Raw genomic sequence first — 18,205 nt, 5'->3', positions numbered from 1 at the left:
GATGGGTTTGTAGTAAGCTCTTAGTGCCAGAAGCAGAGTATCACACTTTACACCCTTTGACATGAAGGCACTATCAAACTGTGCAGCGTTTGCAAAAATGATCTTGCAGTCACTACATTTAGCATGTTTTACTGACGAACATTGTAAATCATTAAACTTTTTTTTGCCTTTTGAAATTAATGAAGTATTTTGGAATTGATAATACCAAAAATGTTAACTGAATTACAAATAGGAATCAAAACGTAATTATGTTAAAAGCCTAACTTCAACTAACCTTTTCGCATTATTGCCTACAGTTCTTCTAGTTTGCCCCCTACCCCATACAAACAAAGCTTTAATATCAGCAAATAGATGCTGCTATTCATCCAGATAGTTAATTAATTCTGTCTCCGTCTTGGATTGGGGAGACACTTTATGGCATATTTATATAGTAGTGAATGTGACTTTCCCCAACTATTCACTGATGACGAATCAGTCACTGTAATTTAAAACACATGCTCTAGGATAAATTCACCTGCAGGCAATGTTTGGTAAATGTCACATTCACTGCTTCATAAATATACCCCTATGTTACCTAGAAGTAGTTGATACTGAACAGAAGCTTTTCTTTATTAAAGTGTTCATCGAGCCAAAAACATTTTTTTCTAGTTTATGATAGAGTGTGGAAGAATTAGAACTCCAATCATATTTAACTATCCAGGGTTCTATTAGAGACATTTTCTGGACAGGAAGTAAGGGAAAATCTGCAGCAGGGACACAGACAGAATATAAATCTGACACAGGTTCAAGCCTTCTCAGCAGTCTTATAGTGAAAAGCTTTTTTGTGCCTGTTTCTGTTGGAGAGTTGGCCACACTTCCTGTCTGCTAAAGCGCTGTCAGTTGGACAGGAACTGAGGGTAAATATTCTTAACTGAGCCCCAGGTAGAGTAAAACCTGACAGGGTTTCTAATGCAGTCACTAAATTTCCTATGTATTTTTCTTTAACACAATAAGTGCTTTATAAATATTGTATAAATTAAATTCTTTAACGGCATACATTCTATTAAAATGACAGAATAATACATAAAGATGCAGCATACTAATCTGTTATATTATTGCATACCTCCTGGGATAACTCTCTGAATTTTCTCAGTCCTGCCACCAATCACTTTTGTAATTACTTTTGGCTCTGTTAAAAAGAAAAAGAAACAATTATACAAATGTGGTCCAGATTTCTCAGTTTCATTTGGCTGATTGAGTCAGTTTATGCTAGGGATGTCCCAATACTGATACTAGTATCAGTACTGGGGTCGAGATAGAGAATTTTCACAAGTTCTTGTACTCGTGAAAATGCCCCGATACTAAAGGCCAGTACTGGTTCTTTAAAGTTTTAAACAAGTTCGGCTGTCTGAGGTTCCACACTTGCTGGGGACCTCAGTCCACCTGCTGGGGACCTTGCTGTAGCGGTCTTTGACAGCACTGGTCTGGCCCCACATCTCCTGCTCCTCCTTTCTGGCACCTGCAGAGACAGGCACAGCAAAGGACCGCCTCATACCGCCATATAACCCTGGAGCCTGGCATGAGAACGGCACCCACCCGCAGAGCCCGGCACGAGCCTGGCACCACCCACACCACCAGGAAAGCCAGGCGCCCACCCACAGAGGCCAGCACCCACCTGCACTGCCCGGAGAGCCCGGAACCCACATGAAGCCCTGGTGAGACCCAAATGCAGCCCTGGTGAGACCCAAACGCAGCCCAGGTGAGACCGCATGCAGCCCTGGTGAGACTGTACGCAGCCCTAGCGAGACCCAAATGCAACCCTGGTGAGACCACACGCAGGCCTGGTGAGACCCAAATGCAACCCTGGTGAGAGCGTACACAGCCCTGTATAATTTCTGTATAATCATGGATTGATGGAATCAATGATGTAGACAGCAATAGAGAATGGCAACCAGCTATAGAGGACTACAAATCTCAGCAATCCGTGATTGCTGGTTGCCGTTCTCCATTGCTGAACAAATATGGATTGCCGAGATCAGTAGTCCGCTGTTGCTGGTTGCCATTCTCCAATTACTGAACAATCATTAGTCTGTATTGTTTTAGAAACAATGTCACATGTCCCTTTAAGAAAAAGTATCAGTAATTGGTATCGGCAAGTACCTGAGGGAAAGTACTTGTACTTGGTCTTAAAAAATTGTATTGGGACAACCCTAGTTTATGCATACACAATTTTTATCATGAATCAGCCTAAAAATTGAAACTTAAATCGCCGGCAGGTATAAATAAGATTGCCGCAAATGCAAGATGATGTCACATTGGGGTGTCGCCCGGTAACCGCTCCGGGTGACACCCGGCCTCGGGATGCCCCTGCAGCTCATTACATTTTTTTTATTGCAACTAGTGTAAGTAGCTGAATATGACTTGGTATCAGACTCTTGCAATCCCCTTGTACAGCAGACTTGGAAAAAGAGAGGTCAAGACTAGGAGCGTATCAGGTGTGCTGCATATAAGTGGTCTGGCAATAAGCGAAGAGAGCAGAGGGATGACCTTATGAGTCTGCTGCTGCTCTTTCACTGTCCAGTCAGCTGGCTGGGGGAGGAATGAACACCATTGTATTACAGAAAGTGACACTAAACTTAGGAATGAAATCCTAAAAATGCATGTAGGTACCCTAACTATTAACAATAGTGGACCTTATTTGTGTATGACTAGGCTGTAGATCAGGGGTGGCAAACTCAAATTCATCGGGGGCAGCATCAGCAGTATGGTTACCCTCAAAGGGCCGGTTGTATAGGACTATTGCAGCTGAGTGATACACAAATAAAATAATTTTTTGTTAATAGTTAAGGGTTTAGTGTCATTTTAACTGTAAGTGGTGTTACTGGGCGTTGCTGTGTGTCAGAGCTGTGTAGGTCTCCGGAATGGATGGACAGAAATATTAATCCTTTGGTCGGTAAAAAAACCCCTATTGTATGCATTTCATCTGGGTTGTTTTTTTTAGCCTGGAGTTCAGTTTGAACTGCAGATGGTTATGGAATTCAGTAAACACTATGGCTGCTAGAGAGATGTAAACAATTCCCACTTGTCACAATGGATGCTCACCTAACCTCTACAGACATGACATAGCAAGACAGGTAAGAAATATTAAAAACATTGTTGTCTCACTGCCTGGCTGAAATGTCATGCACATCAAATATGCAGAGCAATATGCATTGGTAGGCAGCAATTTAGAAGTGGCTTGACACATACCTGAGGTGACCACTGTAGTAATAGTTCTTGTGACTGAAAGAAAAAGAAATGACTACCTTTTAAAAAAGAATTTCTTCTGTTAGACATTCATTATGATATTTAAATGACAATATGCAATAAATGTACATGGAAGTGGCATGGCAAACGTTTATCTTTTCCATTCACAGCACTGCACATAGATAAAGCTTAATTGAACTTTCTACTTAAACAGCTAATACATTTCAGGTGCATCAAAACAAAAGCTGTTCAAAGTCTTACAGTTTGTTTGCTTTTTTTTTACAAAGCAGCCACACCATTATTAGAAATGCCTGTCCCCTGTCAGCATGCTGCAGAGAAAGACTCTAGATTTATGTGTGGAAGCAGTGGTCTCTCTGCATAGGTCTGACACACCCTCTGTTGAGTCAGACCTATAGCTGTGCAATGAGCAAAGCTCATGCTCTCTACTGACTGGAGAGTAATAGGTCTGACTCAGTAGGGGGTGTGTCAGAACTCTGTAGAGAGACAGTTTCTTCCACAGAGAATGAGAAGAGGCCTTTCTCTAGAGCATACTGCCAGGGACAGGCATTTCTGCTCAGGATGTGGTTGCTTTCTAAATGCACATTTCACAGCTTTTGTTTTGATGCACTTGGAATGTGTTCAACTGATTTAAACTGAAAGTTCAGCTAGGCCTTAAACCAGAGTTTGGCAACTCTGGCCCTCCAGCTGTTGTGGAACTACAAGTCCCATAAGGCATTGCAAGACTGATAGTTACAAGCATGACTCCCAGATCCAGAGGCATGTTTTGATTTGTAGTTAATTTTTCGATTTCTACATATACTACATAACGAGACTGGCAGGAGGTGCTCAATATTTTTTTATGAAGTGGCAAACACATTTAGAAATCCAGGTCATGTAGGCACTGGGAGACTTATGTATCATAGCATACTTACTAAGGATTGTGGTTCATTTCCCAAAGCCACCAATCAGATTTAGATTTTTAGAGCAAGTTGATTGGTTGACAGGTTTCTGATTGGTAGATGAAGAGAAATAACTCCAGATCCTAGCTAATGCATAATGCCTTATCATATTTAACTATGACTAGCATATACTGGTAGGTAATTATAGGAAAATAAGATTCATTATATTGATACAAATAATCATCATGGTGTGTCTTGAAAATGTAACCCGATGCAAAAGCAAATTTATGCGGTATAGGTTCTAAAGCATTATTGCATCGCCTTTCTTTAATTTAGAACTGCTTTAGGATCATTTTATCAATGTTAAATACCAGAAAAAATAATAATTCTATGTTGCAAGCTGCTTGGTTTTGGAGCTTGGTCCAAAGCAAATATTTGCAATTCTTTTGTTTGTGCTATCATTTCCCAGGCTGCAATTAAGGGCAGTTATCAAACATGCAAGTTGCAAAACTAAAACCTTCTCAATAAGTTTGGATAGAATTTGATTAAAAAAAATGTTGTGTTAAGGAATCGCACCCCTAAATGTTATTTACAAAACCTAGGATTCAATTACAGTGGAACTGTGTCAGACACGGCAGAAAAAAACATCTGTTCATGAAATGAAGATATTACTTACTGTATTTGGTCAAGGGGATTTCCTGGTATCTTCTGGTACGATCAAACTTGGAAAATTAAAGAAAAAAAGATAACATTAACTATAGGATTAAGTTAACATAAGGCACTGGCCATTTTTCTATAGTAGCCAATGGAATTATCCTTTTAACCCTCTTTATAATGCACCATTAGAACAAAAATGACTGCTTGTTAAGACTAATACAGAAATGTCTGCAAAGTTAAGTATATACAATGACATGTTGTGAGTATACATGTCTACGCTGTATTATGGTATAAAATTATCATTTAGGTTTGCAATTGTATTTGTAAATCTGACTTCCACTAAATAGCCTGCTTGTGAGTATACAACATACACCAGGCCTCAAATTTTCCACTTGCCCCCTCGCAACTGGCGAGTGAAAATTGCTTGGGGGCGAGTGGAATGTCATTGAGGCGGTGCGCCGCCGGCAGGACCAGGGATGGGACACTAACGCTGCGGTGATCACTCATTTCTGTTCTCTCTTCTCCTCCTTTATAGCTGCAGCTACAGAGTGGCCGGGGAGGAAAAGAGAGAACAGAAGCGAGCGATCACCCGTGGCAGTAGTGTCCCATCTCTGGTCCTGCCGGCGGCGCAACCCCTCGATGACATTCAGTTTGTCTGTCTTCCCTGCTGCTGTCTTCTGCAGCTTCCTCCGCCCACCTCAGCTGCCATAGGCTGGGAGGAAGACTGCAGAGATAGTGAGACACCTGGCCAGAAAGTTATTACCGCTGACCTCTTCACTGTGCGTCACACTGACCTCTGCACTGTGCATCAAACTGACCTCTGTACTGTGCATCACACTGATCTCTGTACTGTGCGCCACACTGATCTCTGTACTGTGCGTCACACTGACCTCTGTACTGTGCGTCACACTGCCCTCTGTACTGTGCGTCACACTGCCCTCTGTACTGTGCGTCACACTGCCCTCTGTACTGTGCGTCACACTGCCCTCTGTACTGTGCGTCACACTGCCCTCTGTACTGTGCGTCACACTGCCCTCTGTACTGTGCGTCACACTGCCCTCTGTACTGTGCGTCACACTGCCCTCTGTACTGTGCGTCACACTGACCTCTGTACTGTGTGTCACACTGACCTCTGCACTGTGCGTCACACTGACCTCTGTTTTGTGCGTCACACTGACCTCTGCATTGTGCATCACACTGACCTCTCTACTGTGTGTCACACTGACCTCTGCACTGTGCCTCACACTGACCTCTGTACTGCTGACCTCTGTACTGTGTGTTACATTACTGACCTCTGTACTGTGCGTCACACTGACCTCTGCACTGTGCGTCACACTGACCTCTGGACTGTGCCTTACATTACTGACCTCTGTACTGTGCGTTACATTACTGACCTCTGTACTGTGAGTCATACTGCTGACCTCTGCACTCTGCGTTACATTACTGACCTCTGTACTGCTGATCTCTGTACTGTGCGTCACACCACTGGCCTCTGCACTCTGCGTTGTTACTGATTTCTGTACTGTGCGTCACACAGCTGGCCCCTGTATTCGGCATTGCACAACTGACTTCTGTACTGTGCATGGTTACTGATCTCTGTACTCTGTGTCACACCGCTGACCTGGCGGAGTTAAGGCTCGGGCAGGGTAGGGTTTAGGTGGGGAAACTGGTGGCAAGTAACTTTTAAACCTGCCTAGTAGCTAAGGACTTGAAATTTTGAGCCTTGACATACACCCAATTTTGCAAAAAGAACCTCTAGGGAGGTGTGAAGGCCTATGGCTCATATACTCATATACAGCACAACAGATATATAAAATAAGAAAATGCAGATAAATATATTTTAGGTTCAAAATGTGAAACTTAAATATTATGTACCCTGATTGTGATGTACTTTATGATCTTATTCAGAATTCCAACCAGTTGTTCATCACCAATTGCTCCATCTAAAAGATGAAAACAGACACATAATATTGTAATAATGCCTTGACATGAAAAAAAACTCTTTATGCAACAAACTATGTTTGTTGCATAAAGAGAACTCTGTGATTGGAGGAGAGGTCGGTCATTGATTTTGGCAGGTCATGTGACAGGGATCTCCTCTGCACCTTTTTTGGGATTCATTTAATGGCACCCCGGTGGTTTCACAAAGTCACAAAGTCAGTGCATGCTAAGCACATTTGCAAAGAACATTGCTGTCCTACACAGGTGGACAAAGAAAGGGGCCCTGTGCAGAAATTATATTTGGGCCCCAATAATTACTTTTATAATGGCAGGTATAATATTAATTATAGATCACGGAAGTGTGAGATAAAATAATAAGAAAGTGCTAATTTCATGAAACAATTTCACACCAAAATGTGATGTTGAGGGGTAAAAGCGCCCTGTTACATTGGTATTCAGTGAGGTGTCTCCAATAATTGGTGTTAAATGGGAGAAGGCCTCATTTTATTGGTGTCATTGCACGAAGGGACCTTATTTATTAGAATCAGTAGAAAAAGAGGCCCCCGTTCATTGGTTACTTTTTCAGAAACAGGAGCTCTTCTGGACAGAATGATTTCTGCACACTCTTGGCTGGAATTTTGAGGGTACCGTCAGCTACGGTCTAAAGAGACAGAACCTGGATGTGCACTTTTATTCACTAAAATTACCCTGGCCATCATCTGGCCTCTGAGATTTTGGGGGATAATTACAGGCAGGAAATGGCTACAATTTAAAAACCTGAGGTTTAACTCCATCCAAAGGTCATTTTTTATTTTGGTTGCAACTGGGGGAAGTTTTACATTTTTAAAGGCTTTTATTCATTTTCTTTGTCTTGGTTAAGAAGATTTCAGCTCACTTCCTATCTTGGTGCTAAGAAAGTGAACAGATCTCCCTAGTGGAGACACAAACAACAAAGACTTGACAGATGTCCCTGTCTTCATTCTCATTTGAAAACATTTTGTGAATGTCTCTGCCCCAGTTAGAGAGATTTTGCTTGTTTCCATTAAAACAGACAGCACAAGAAGTAAGGAAAAATGTCCCCAATAACTACAGAATTAGAAACCCAACAAAGGTTATAACCCTTTCTCATTCTGTCCAAAACTAAAAGTAAATGTTTTGGCTGAAGTTCCCCTTTATAAAAAAAAAGTGCCAAAATAATATGCAGCACTTTATAGAATGCATCAAACCATTTACTGCCCAGAGAAACAAATACACCTACCTTAATCATAGCAGCTTACATAACCTGTCTTGCTCTATGGTGAATGAACAAATCAATCAATAAGAAGAATGATGATGCCTAAGATTGTCTAATATTACTAACCTGCAGGGACGAGAAGTTTATCTACTATATGAATCACACCATTGGTGGTCATTAGATCCTTCTCATTGGAGGCGACACCGTTGATGGTAATGGAGCCATTTATCTAAAAAAGAAATACCGGTATATGAATTATGGCACTTGGTTTATTGTGTATTTATCAGCAATTAATATAACACTATGACTTGGGGTATCCACAGAAATCAGGCAGTAGTAGATAGCTAGAAAAACTATCCAACCACTATAGATATATTCCTTCACAATGTCAGCATACACACGCAGAAATCTTTCTAACAAGCTTGTATGCTTTGCTAGAAATATAAGCAGTAATCTTTTGACCGTTAGTTAAAAGAAGCCTTGGTTGCTGTGCTGCCTTGGTTGAAGGAAAAATATAGCATGCCTTGAGGTGCGTTTAGCCTGCATGTGAAATCAGTTTCAAATGCTTTTAAAGGTGCCCATACACCTGACGATTATCGTACTAGTTTACTATTGGCTATTGCAAACGGAAACGGTGAATACATCAAATTCTATTATAGATAGCTATCTATCGTATCTTCTCACTGCCTTGACAAAGCAGCCCAATAATGACTTTGATGGAGAAAAGCAATACACATGCACAAATAAATACACTCTATTGTGGGGAATGCAGTATGCATTAGGGACACAGCCCTTTTTAATGCATTTAGGCCAGGTTCACACTTGTGCGATCCGTGACCGCGCGGCAATCGACCATGAAACCGGACCGATGGCTGCGCTGTTGGCCGATGGAGTCGCTGATCGCACTAGCGGTGCTATACTTTTCTAATGGCACCCCAGGTGCCACTGGGGTGCCACTTTTCTAATGGCACCCCAGTCGCACCAGGCGGATTGCTCAGTTTCCTACTGCGATTAAGAAAGCCGCGCGTCGCAAAAAAAGGTGCGTGTACCTTTTTTCAGTGATTGCCGCGTGGATATAACCCCATTGAAATCAATGGGGCCGCACAGCACCCGCTGTGTGCAACTGCACACAATTGCATGGTTCTGGGACATGCGTCCCAGGATCGCCCAAGTGTGCACCTGGCCCCATACTTAAAATAAAGTAACTTACAAGTTTAAACATAATGTTGCCTCCTTGGAGAGATTTCACAATGTTTGTTACACCAGGCTCAAATCCGCCACCAATGAATACTCCTGGGGCAAGATGGTAGAGAAGGATGTTCTGAAGACCAACCTTGTTGCCTGGTAATACATCAGATAGAACATATTAGCCAAACAACAATCATTTAACAATTATTATAATTATAAATAGAACTTAGATCATTATTTCATAGATACATATGACTGTCTGAATATGTTTAATGTAAAATGTCTAATAGTATTACTTTAAGTATACGTTATGTTTAATACTTATTAAATTATGTTTACTAGTATAATAGTGATGATGTTTAATAGTATTACTAGTATAAGTTAAATATAGATGTATTAATCCTGTAAAAATGTAGATGTTTCTTTATACAACACATTTACAAAATGATAAAATATATGGACTATGAAAAATAAGCTGAAATTAGATGAAGATTGAAGAACAATAAGCCAGTGCAGGAAATTCACTTTTTTAACTCAAGCCTTTTTGCAGGAACACTAAGGGGTCTATTCACGAAGCAGCCGAAGGATCTAGCCGTAGGTTCGGCCGATCCTTCGGCTAGCTTCGGCCCCAGGACCCCTTCGGTTCAGTAGAACCGAAGGGCTGCTGTACAGGCTATTCAGTCTATTCAGCTCCTGAAGTCGGCCGGGCGGCTCAGTCGAGCCGAAGGCATATGCTTCAGCTTGACTGAGCCGAGGGGAAAGCCGCAGCTGGCCAACAGCCTGCTTCTGACAGCTGGGCGTAGCCAGCCGTCATCTTATGGCTGGCTCCGGCCACTTGCAGAGAGATCTGCATCCCTGGTTACCAGCTAACCAGGGACACTGATCTCAAGACAGCCTAACTCTCCCGGGCGCTCCGAGAGTCTCCCACTCCTGGCCGCTCAGGAGAGAAACACTGCTTTTTTTTATTTTGACACGGAGCCGTTGGCTGGCATCAGAAAAAAATAAAATCACCATAGGAATGCATTGCTAGATTCCTATTGGCTATTTCAATTTGCACTCAAATGACATTCCAGTACACTCAAGCAACCCTATAGTGTTTCCGTTCACTCCCCCAGCAGCTACATAAAAGTTATGTAGGGAAGTGAAGGGGGGAAGGAGGAACTGGACCAGAACAGACAGTAATTAGACACTCACAGAAGAGGAGAGCGCTATGATGTACAAGCAAGGAGGGGGCTGTCCTGGGGAATTGACTCTTCCTGAAGAGTTTCTAGCAAGTTCAAAGGCACATGGCAAGTCAATAAAAAAATGTTTCAGAATAGAAAAACGCTGCATGCAAGCATTTAAAGTACTTTTTTGTGGTTTAACTTGTAGTTTGCTAGGTTGGTGACAGAGTCTTTGTAAGTTACAATCCACTGGCACTTCCACTGATCCACCATGTATTGTGTGCACTGTGCCTATGTTTTCCCAATAATTATGTTAGGTTTTTCTTTGGTAAAACAGCATTTTATACAAATTCTGTGCCCACGCTCCTATATTGCCCCAGGTTGTTATCTGCACAACAGGGGGGCTGTCAATGTGCAGGCACTTTGCTATGTTTCCAGCAGTAGACTGGTATTCCAGTGAGGGGGCTTGGTAGACTGTAGATCTGGGAGTATCAGATGTGTTCATTATCATGTTCTATTGGATTGCATCAGTGCTCAGGTATTGCTTGGGCTAGGCGCACATTTTGTAACTATCAGATTGTGTATACCCCTGCTCGACTATTTTCAAAAGCAGCCAAGTAGAATATACAACCTAATTTAAATGGAAAGGAAATACCATACAATACCATGCAGTGTTTCTTAAACCAGTACTCAAGGGACCAATACTAGGTCATGTTTCAATATACCTTCATAGAACCACCAGGAATAATTAAAATTAAATATTTCAAACTGTTATTTAGATGCACAGCTGTGAAAACACATATACATCTGGAAACTAAGATCTGTTAATGGTCCCTTAGGACAGGTTTCAGAAACCCAACCAAACAAAACCTACTTTTAAGAGCTTCAATATCGCTTCTGCTGAGGTCTTTGAAGGCATCATTGGTAGGGATGAGGAGGGTCCAGGCTCCAGGTAATGACAGAAGCTCTTTAAGACCTGCAGATTGGATCAGGTCTAGGAAAATGCTATGAGCAGAAACATAGAGAAAAGGTTACCTGTGCAAACAATTTAAATTAATATTTTAACAGGGTTATTTACAAAAGGGTGAAGAGTTTGGAGAAGTGAACTATCTAGGACAACATAGCTGAACTGGAAAGTGAGCTGAATTGGAGAATTCAATCAGCTGTCCAAATCAGCTATTCTGGCCTAGATTGTTCACTTCTCCTGCCTTCTCCAACTCTTCACCCTTTTGTGAATAACCCTGTTAGTATACTACCCACTATATTAGACGTTACATCCTAGAATGACCTTGAAGACAATGAATGCAGACAAAACCAAGAAATGTTGGATGGTTAACAGTTAACTCCCTTAAGTAAGCCATATTTCTTCTGCTTTGCTATGTGTTTGCCAGTTTCAATATACTGTATAAGTACATTTCAATGGCGAAACTGCATTATCACTTTATTACAGGCTACAACATAGTTTTTCCAATACGCAAATACTAATGTGTAAATTGTAATTTGTAGTAACTAATAACAATCAACTAGAATTATTCTACCATTGAAATAGCAGGAAAGTGAAAACTCCTTGGCTGGGAGACGATACTCATTGCCTCTTTCCCAGCCCCTCCCCCCTTGTACCGTCTTTTTAAATAGGTCTATTCTTTTCTGTTGTTTACGAATATTCCACAGAACTTTATAGACAATGTACTTTCGATCCCAAGTTTTCTGGGGATTATTTTAACTGATACATTTAGGTAGGCAATGAAAAAACAAAACACTTTAAATATATTTTTCTAAAATTAATTTTAACATAATTTCCTTAATAATAAAAACCTTGCCTAGAATACATTTGGCTGCAGGTACTTTAATCTCCAGCAGCATAACATTATTATTTTATACGCATGACCAACTCAAGTAACACTGTGTTCAATAAATGGGGTCATTGTGGTGTGCTGTAATCTATACGAAAAGTATGAACCACAAACCAAAGTTTTCTAATAAAGCTCTGCCAAACCAAAATGAAGTCAGCTTTCATAAATGACTTACTAGCTACATGTCAAATGGCTCATAGCGGTTTATGAAAAGTTTCATAAACCTGTGTTGCAGAAATGATTGATGAAAACTGCTCAATCAGCAGATCTAAATTAGATGTTTGCATTTCCAGCACATGATCTCATACAGACTTTATGAATACATTTTGAGCAGAAAGACATCTTCCACATCTGACTTATAACAACCAACTCCTGCTTTAATCCTCTGGGTTTGTGTACATGCATGCATTGATGTGGCTGCAGAACAGCTACATTTGCTACTTGGTAAGTTATGATGATCTGTGGACAGTTAAAAACCCATTGCTCTCTTTGGTGACTGCTGACATTGTTGTATGTTACCATGTCCATAATGCAAAGTCCATCTGAAGAATGCCTCTACAAAATGAATGTACAACAGTAGAAGCTCTTTGAATCGTGTAAGACAAAGGCTAACATTTTAATTGTTGTTTCCTGTTTTCATCTTGAAAGTGATATCTAGGGTATTGAATACCTTTTAAGCAACTTTCAGTCAATACAAAGCAGAGTTGCCCAACCAAAGCAACTGGTGAGCACTGAGTCAGCCTAAAGAAGGTGTCTCTCATTCAATGGTAACTAGATTTAATGGAGTACAATTAATCTCCAAAGTTCTTCAAATTCAGTAACAGCATACTCACACCTGTGTTCTACAATATGTTATGAACATAATGGAGGCTGCAGATGAGGTAATGTGGTACAAGCACCCATGGACAGACCATAGGTCTTAATTTAGGAAATAATTAATTCTCCTTTGAGAAGTGACAATTTAGGGGAGATACGGCCACCTTGTATAAATACTTAAATAGCCCATTTAGAAACTTGGCATAAAGTTGTTTACTTTAGGGTCATTGCAAATTAGAAGGGGCATGCTTTGAGATTGTAGGAAAAGAAGTTTAATATGTGGCTATAGAAAGGCTTCTTTACAATTAAGAGCGGTGAAAATGTGAAATAGACATCCACAGGAGCTAGATCTAGTCAATTTTGTAGTTTCTTTAAAAAAAAAAACGTGCATGTGTTACAAACATAACCACCCTGACAGCAAGAAGTCTGACCATTACTACTACAGGGAAAAATAACACTTGCCATTTTTCTACAGCTAGGGTTGCAAAACTTAATGTAGTATCCTGCAACCTGCCATTGCAATAGTATTGGTCAGCATACTAATAGCTGTTACTCTAATAGTGGACAGCATTGTTACAATCTGATATTAGTGTCCGGGAACAGGAGCTTTAATCTCTGGCATATGACATACTGTACATTTACTCATTGGTAGTATCCAGTGGGCAATCAAAGTAGTAGAAGAAAATACTACACAAGACAAATACAAACACACCAATACACCAAGGTCTAAGATAATATCAACATAATAGTTCTATATACCCTCTTTCTTCAAATAACAATTCAGATTGAAAACCCAACATGTTTCGTCTACAAGAAAGTGGTAATATAGAACCCTACCTGAAACGCCTGTCAAGGCTCAAGATATCAAAGAATGATTTCTCAGCAGGCTTGATGATTTCTTTGAAAGCGTGAATGGCACCATTTCTTCCTTCTTTGCTTCCACGAAGCATGCAGGAGTTTTCAATGCATACAGCCTAATGTTTGAAACAAAAGTGTTTAAGAAACGATTGTCACAATGTGCCTTTCACAAATTTATGTTTGTATTTTTTTAAAATATATTTTTTTAACATAATAATAACAATATATACAGTACTGTAGCATGTCTATAGATTAATTAACATATAAGCAAGCAAATATATGTATTCCTCCTTAATCATGAAGTTCACTTAAGCTCAGCTAATAAAATTACCCCAAAACGTTATACCAAACTGTCACACCAGCAAGTTGAACTCTAGTGAGTGGTAAGTGTCTGCTCTTTAGGGTGACGATAATAAAGAATATATGTACAAAACCAGTATATATTCCCTTAAAATAATACATAACAGGGTGCTATTATCAGGTTGGGTTGGATGTTGTGTTCCCTATTGAAGTTTGCAGTAAAAACCTTTAAGTGCCTTTTGGGTGACTTCTGTAGCACCTTATTTCCCCCTAGTTTTCCATTATGCCTTAATGTAGACACAGCATTCAAAGGGGAGCAGATTTGCAAGGTATTCCTTTATTAGGCAAAAGCATTCTAATATATGTATTTAAACTATTTGACTGGAGTCAAATATGAATATCCATTGTTAGTGGATGAGTGGGAAATGTTAGTCGTACCAGAAATGTGGTATAAATCCAGTTGGTGTGAAAACTGCAGATCCCACTTTTTGCTATTAGACATCAGTATGTGAGATGGTTATCAATTCTGTCACACAACAATGTAGCATTAAACAGATTCAGCAAAACAGATTATAAAACATATTTAATATAAGTGTTCAGCTTCATTTATAAGTTCCTTCCTCTGTTGATCTAGCACTGTGCCTGAAAGTGAAGCTCTGTCTTATCTTTAGTGCTTATTCTGTTGCAAACCTGTGCAAATCTGCAATTGGCGTTGCAGGAATGCAGGCACAGGGGTCACAAATATACAGAAAAACCGTTTTTTATAAACTTTGCTAAATGACAAACAGCCTAGGTATTGCTGCCTGTTACTAAGAAGCCAAGATCATAAAATTATTTGATTACCATCAGCAAAGCTGATGGTGTGCATAGAAATTGTAGTAAACTATATTTTATTACACAGCGTCAAAAGTATTTTAAAAATGAGATTAAACTTACAGTGCGGTACACAAACACTCTGAGAGTCTTTCCACCAAGGGTTTCCAAGGTTTGTCCATTGTAAAGTCCATTAAGAACAAACTTTTTGTTGATGATGTGATTCTGCAGAACAAGTTTAAGGAGACGCTGATCCATTCTCAGTGTTTCCTCTATCAATAGACAAATGTAGTTAACTTTTTACAAGAAAATCCATAAATATAATCTTGTGGTGACTGTATGCAAAATTCAATCATTCCAAAATAACAGTTCCTAACTGCACAATAAGCAGACATTTATCGGAGTGCAATTCTTACTAGACATGTAACCATGCAACCCTGTTTCCTTTTTCAGATCCAAAATTTGATTCAGTTAATTTTTTCATATCCGTCCAAATTTTAGTTTTGGAATGATCCACAACAGAAAGACACATGTCCGCACCTATAATGCAACCCCCAACAGCCCAAACAACCCTCATTGGCCAGAGAACAGTCACCCGTCCAATTTAGTTTTGTTTTCAACAAAATTCAGATACATTTTCGTTAAAGGAGCATTCGAATTCGTTCAAATTTGGACACGTTCGCATTTGTAAATTTGGATGCATACGAATGTCCGAAATTTGAACGAATATCCATTCAGAAAGAAATGAAATGTACATGTCTAATTCTTACAATCTTTTTTTCTATTCCACAGCCATAAAAGAAAAAGTAAACCATAGCTTCACTAAACTAGGTAGGCTTTAAAACAAGCTCTCAGTGATCTCTGTAGCTGCAGGCATTCTGGAGAAATGCATCTTTAGTTGCTAACTGAGGCACTGTATTTAGGCTCTAGTCAGTTTCTCGGAAGCTTTGGAAGCCTGCTCTGTGTTTACATCATAAAGGCTGCCATGTCACTGCTGGAAGAGAGGGCAGAGTGAGCTAAAGCTGCCAAGAAGCTCACTAGAAGGCACCTTTATTGCCCCATTTTAAGCTTTAAAGATAAATTGCTCCATAATCACTGCAGCTACAGAAGTCATTAAGGGCTTGCTGTTTTAGGGATGAGGTTTGAATTTGCAACAGCATGGTTTGCAAACCCTAAAACCTGCCAGAAGTTAGGTGAGGTCACAGGTTGAGTCACAAGAGGCAGTAAAATAAAGGAATGGACAGCCCAGCTTTTTCAGTATTAATGGGTGGATTCACAGAAGCAATAATGTCAGTGTGTGGGAGCTGTTAGAGAACTGACAATTCTGACAAGGGATAATTTAGGAAGCTTTAGGAAGAGATACTGTGATATACCGTTCACTCCTGTGGATTGCATTGCTAGGCTACAAATCCTTTGGTACCATCTTTTATCAAGCCTTTTTTTCCCTAAATAAATCAGATTGAGATGCTGCTGTTTGTAAGCCAAGCTCATTGTACAACAAAAAAAAAAACAATAAAGCCAAATATGCACTGCTACAGTATGCTGTCGCTGAGGTTGTCCATCAAAATCATGAATATCATCATTTCTCTGCTTGGTACTCAAAAGGAATATGTTCTTATTATTTTTAATACAGGATTTTTATGGTGTCAGCAGTTTGCACAGCGCTTTACAATATAAAGGGAGACACTACAGTTACAATACAAATCAAGACAAGATGGTTAGGAGGGCCCTGCTTATGAAAGCTTACAATCTGAATAAGAAAATAGAAATACATTAGACATATACATTTTGCTTACCAGAGAAAGCATCATTTAATGGTGCCAGAAGAGTATATTCTGCCTCTGGTCTCAGAGAGGCTGCCAGTCCCATTTGGGCCATAAGGTCAGTGAAAGTGGTCTGTTGGCTTCCTGCCAATTCCAAGACTTGCTTAGCTGAATATGTGAAGAAAGGAAAATTACATGTACATGTAAAATAAATAAATATGATCTTAAGTAATAATGTAAATTATTTTTGTTTTACCAATGCAATAAAAAAAAACACTTCATGCAGTAAATATGGGAAAAACATGAAAATGAAAAGTAAAAAATGTTGTTGATCTATTAATGGTTATTTGCTATCATGTAAAAATAAATGATCTCCTTCAGTAGTACTTTTAGTGATGGACCTATTACAATAGCCAGTCCTTGATGATATCCCATTGTACTTTCTGAGATCTGAATCAAGAGTGAAAGTTCAGTACAGACTAAGACAGATGAAATGCCTGCACATAAATCAGTGGTGCAAAATAATTTTGTAATACAAGTGTGCACTACAAATCACTTCATTTAAGCCTTTACATTCCTTTATCTGACCATGAATTCAAGATGGCCTCATAAGTGTAACATGGTGACACTCTGATGTTAAACTTAAGACACTACAGGAAATGTAAAACCTTTTAAACAGTTTTTCATAGGCTTGCACAGATACCAAGTACAGTACTCGGTACATGTATGAGTACATGTACAGATACTTTTGAGCTCCAAGACTACACTAGAGAAAAATTCAAAAATTAGGAGGCAGCTGTCATTTGTAAGGAGCACACAGAGCTCCTGGGATTTGTACATCTCTGTTTTAATGTACGATTTTGTTTTTATAAATATAAATAAAGGGATGCACAGATACCAGTTTTGCGAGTACGAGTACTGGTACTTGCTGAGTACTTACTAGTATGAGTACTGATACATTTTTGTTTATTGTCATGTGACAGTTTTTCTAAAACAATACGGACTAATGATTTCAGGACAGTGGTGGAGCGCCAGAGCCAGGTCCCAGCTACAACCACTGCAACCCTGGTAGTTCTCATGAGAATGCCAAGTATCGGCACTGGTACTCGAAAAGTATCTGTGATCCCTAGTTTTTCATTTATTTAATATGCCCAGTAATACAAATAAAAAAAAAAAATTATGAGAGCTTTTTCAGGTGAATAAAAATAATTCATTTGAATATTTCAGTCTTTACCTTACAGCCACTGTGCTAAATGAGCTCCTAATGACTCAAAGAGCGACACTTCCTTCCCTCATTGCTAGCCAACATGGCAATCTCTTCATGGTGATTTAAAATAAATCTAGAACATTTTTATTTTATTTTGAACAAGGTTTGGAACTTTTGAAACCGTTTCTCTGTGTCTATATTAGAGACTTACCCTCTATGTTTGCTTTAGCTATTCTCTACTCTGTCCTAAGCTAAAGCCTAATTTCAGGCAGATAAAAGAAGACTAAA

The 18,205-nt window shown here is 39.6% G+C and overlaps 1 protein-coding gene across 1 annotated transcript in view; it reads right to left on the bottom strand.

The window, feature by feature from the left end:
• Nucleotides 1-18,205, bottom strand: part of POSTN (periostin) — a 68,296-nt gene that overhangs the window by 15,840 nt on the left and 34,251 nt on the right. The window contains exons 9-16 of the mRNA XM_018554246.1: nucleotides 16,744-16,878; nucleotides 15,071-15,219; nucleotides 13,814-13,950; nucleotides 11,182-11,312; nucleotides 9,167-9,297; nucleotides 8,083-8,185; nucleotides 6,657-6,724; nucleotides 4,801-4,846 (exon numbers count right to left, since the gene is read on the bottom strand). Of these exons, the coding sequence (XP_018409748.1) occupies nucleotides 4,801-4,846; nucleotides 6,657-6,724; nucleotides 8,083-8,185; nucleotides 9,167-9,297; nucleotides 11,182-11,312; nucleotides 13,814-13,950; nucleotides 15,071-15,219; nucleotides 16,744-16,878 (900 nt within the window). The remainder of the gene's footprint in view (nucleotides 1-4,800; nucleotides 4,847-6,656; nucleotides 6,725-8,082; nucleotides 8,186-9,166; nucleotides 9,298-11,181; nucleotides 11,313-13,813; nucleotides 13,951-15,070; nucleotides 15,220-16,743; nucleotides 16,879-18,205) is intronic.

Source organism: Nanorana parkeri, unplaced genomic scaffold, assembly GCF_000935625.1.
Source record: "Nanorana parkeri isolate BGI_ZX_2015 unplaced genomic scaffold, ASM93562v1 scaffold8, whole genome shotgun sequence".
NCBI lineage: Eukaryota > Metazoa > Chordata > Amphibia > Anura > Dicroglossidae > Nanorana > Nanorana parkeri.
Note: the sequence above shows the minus strand (reverse complement) of the source record. Positions and strands in the feature narration are given on the sequence as shown.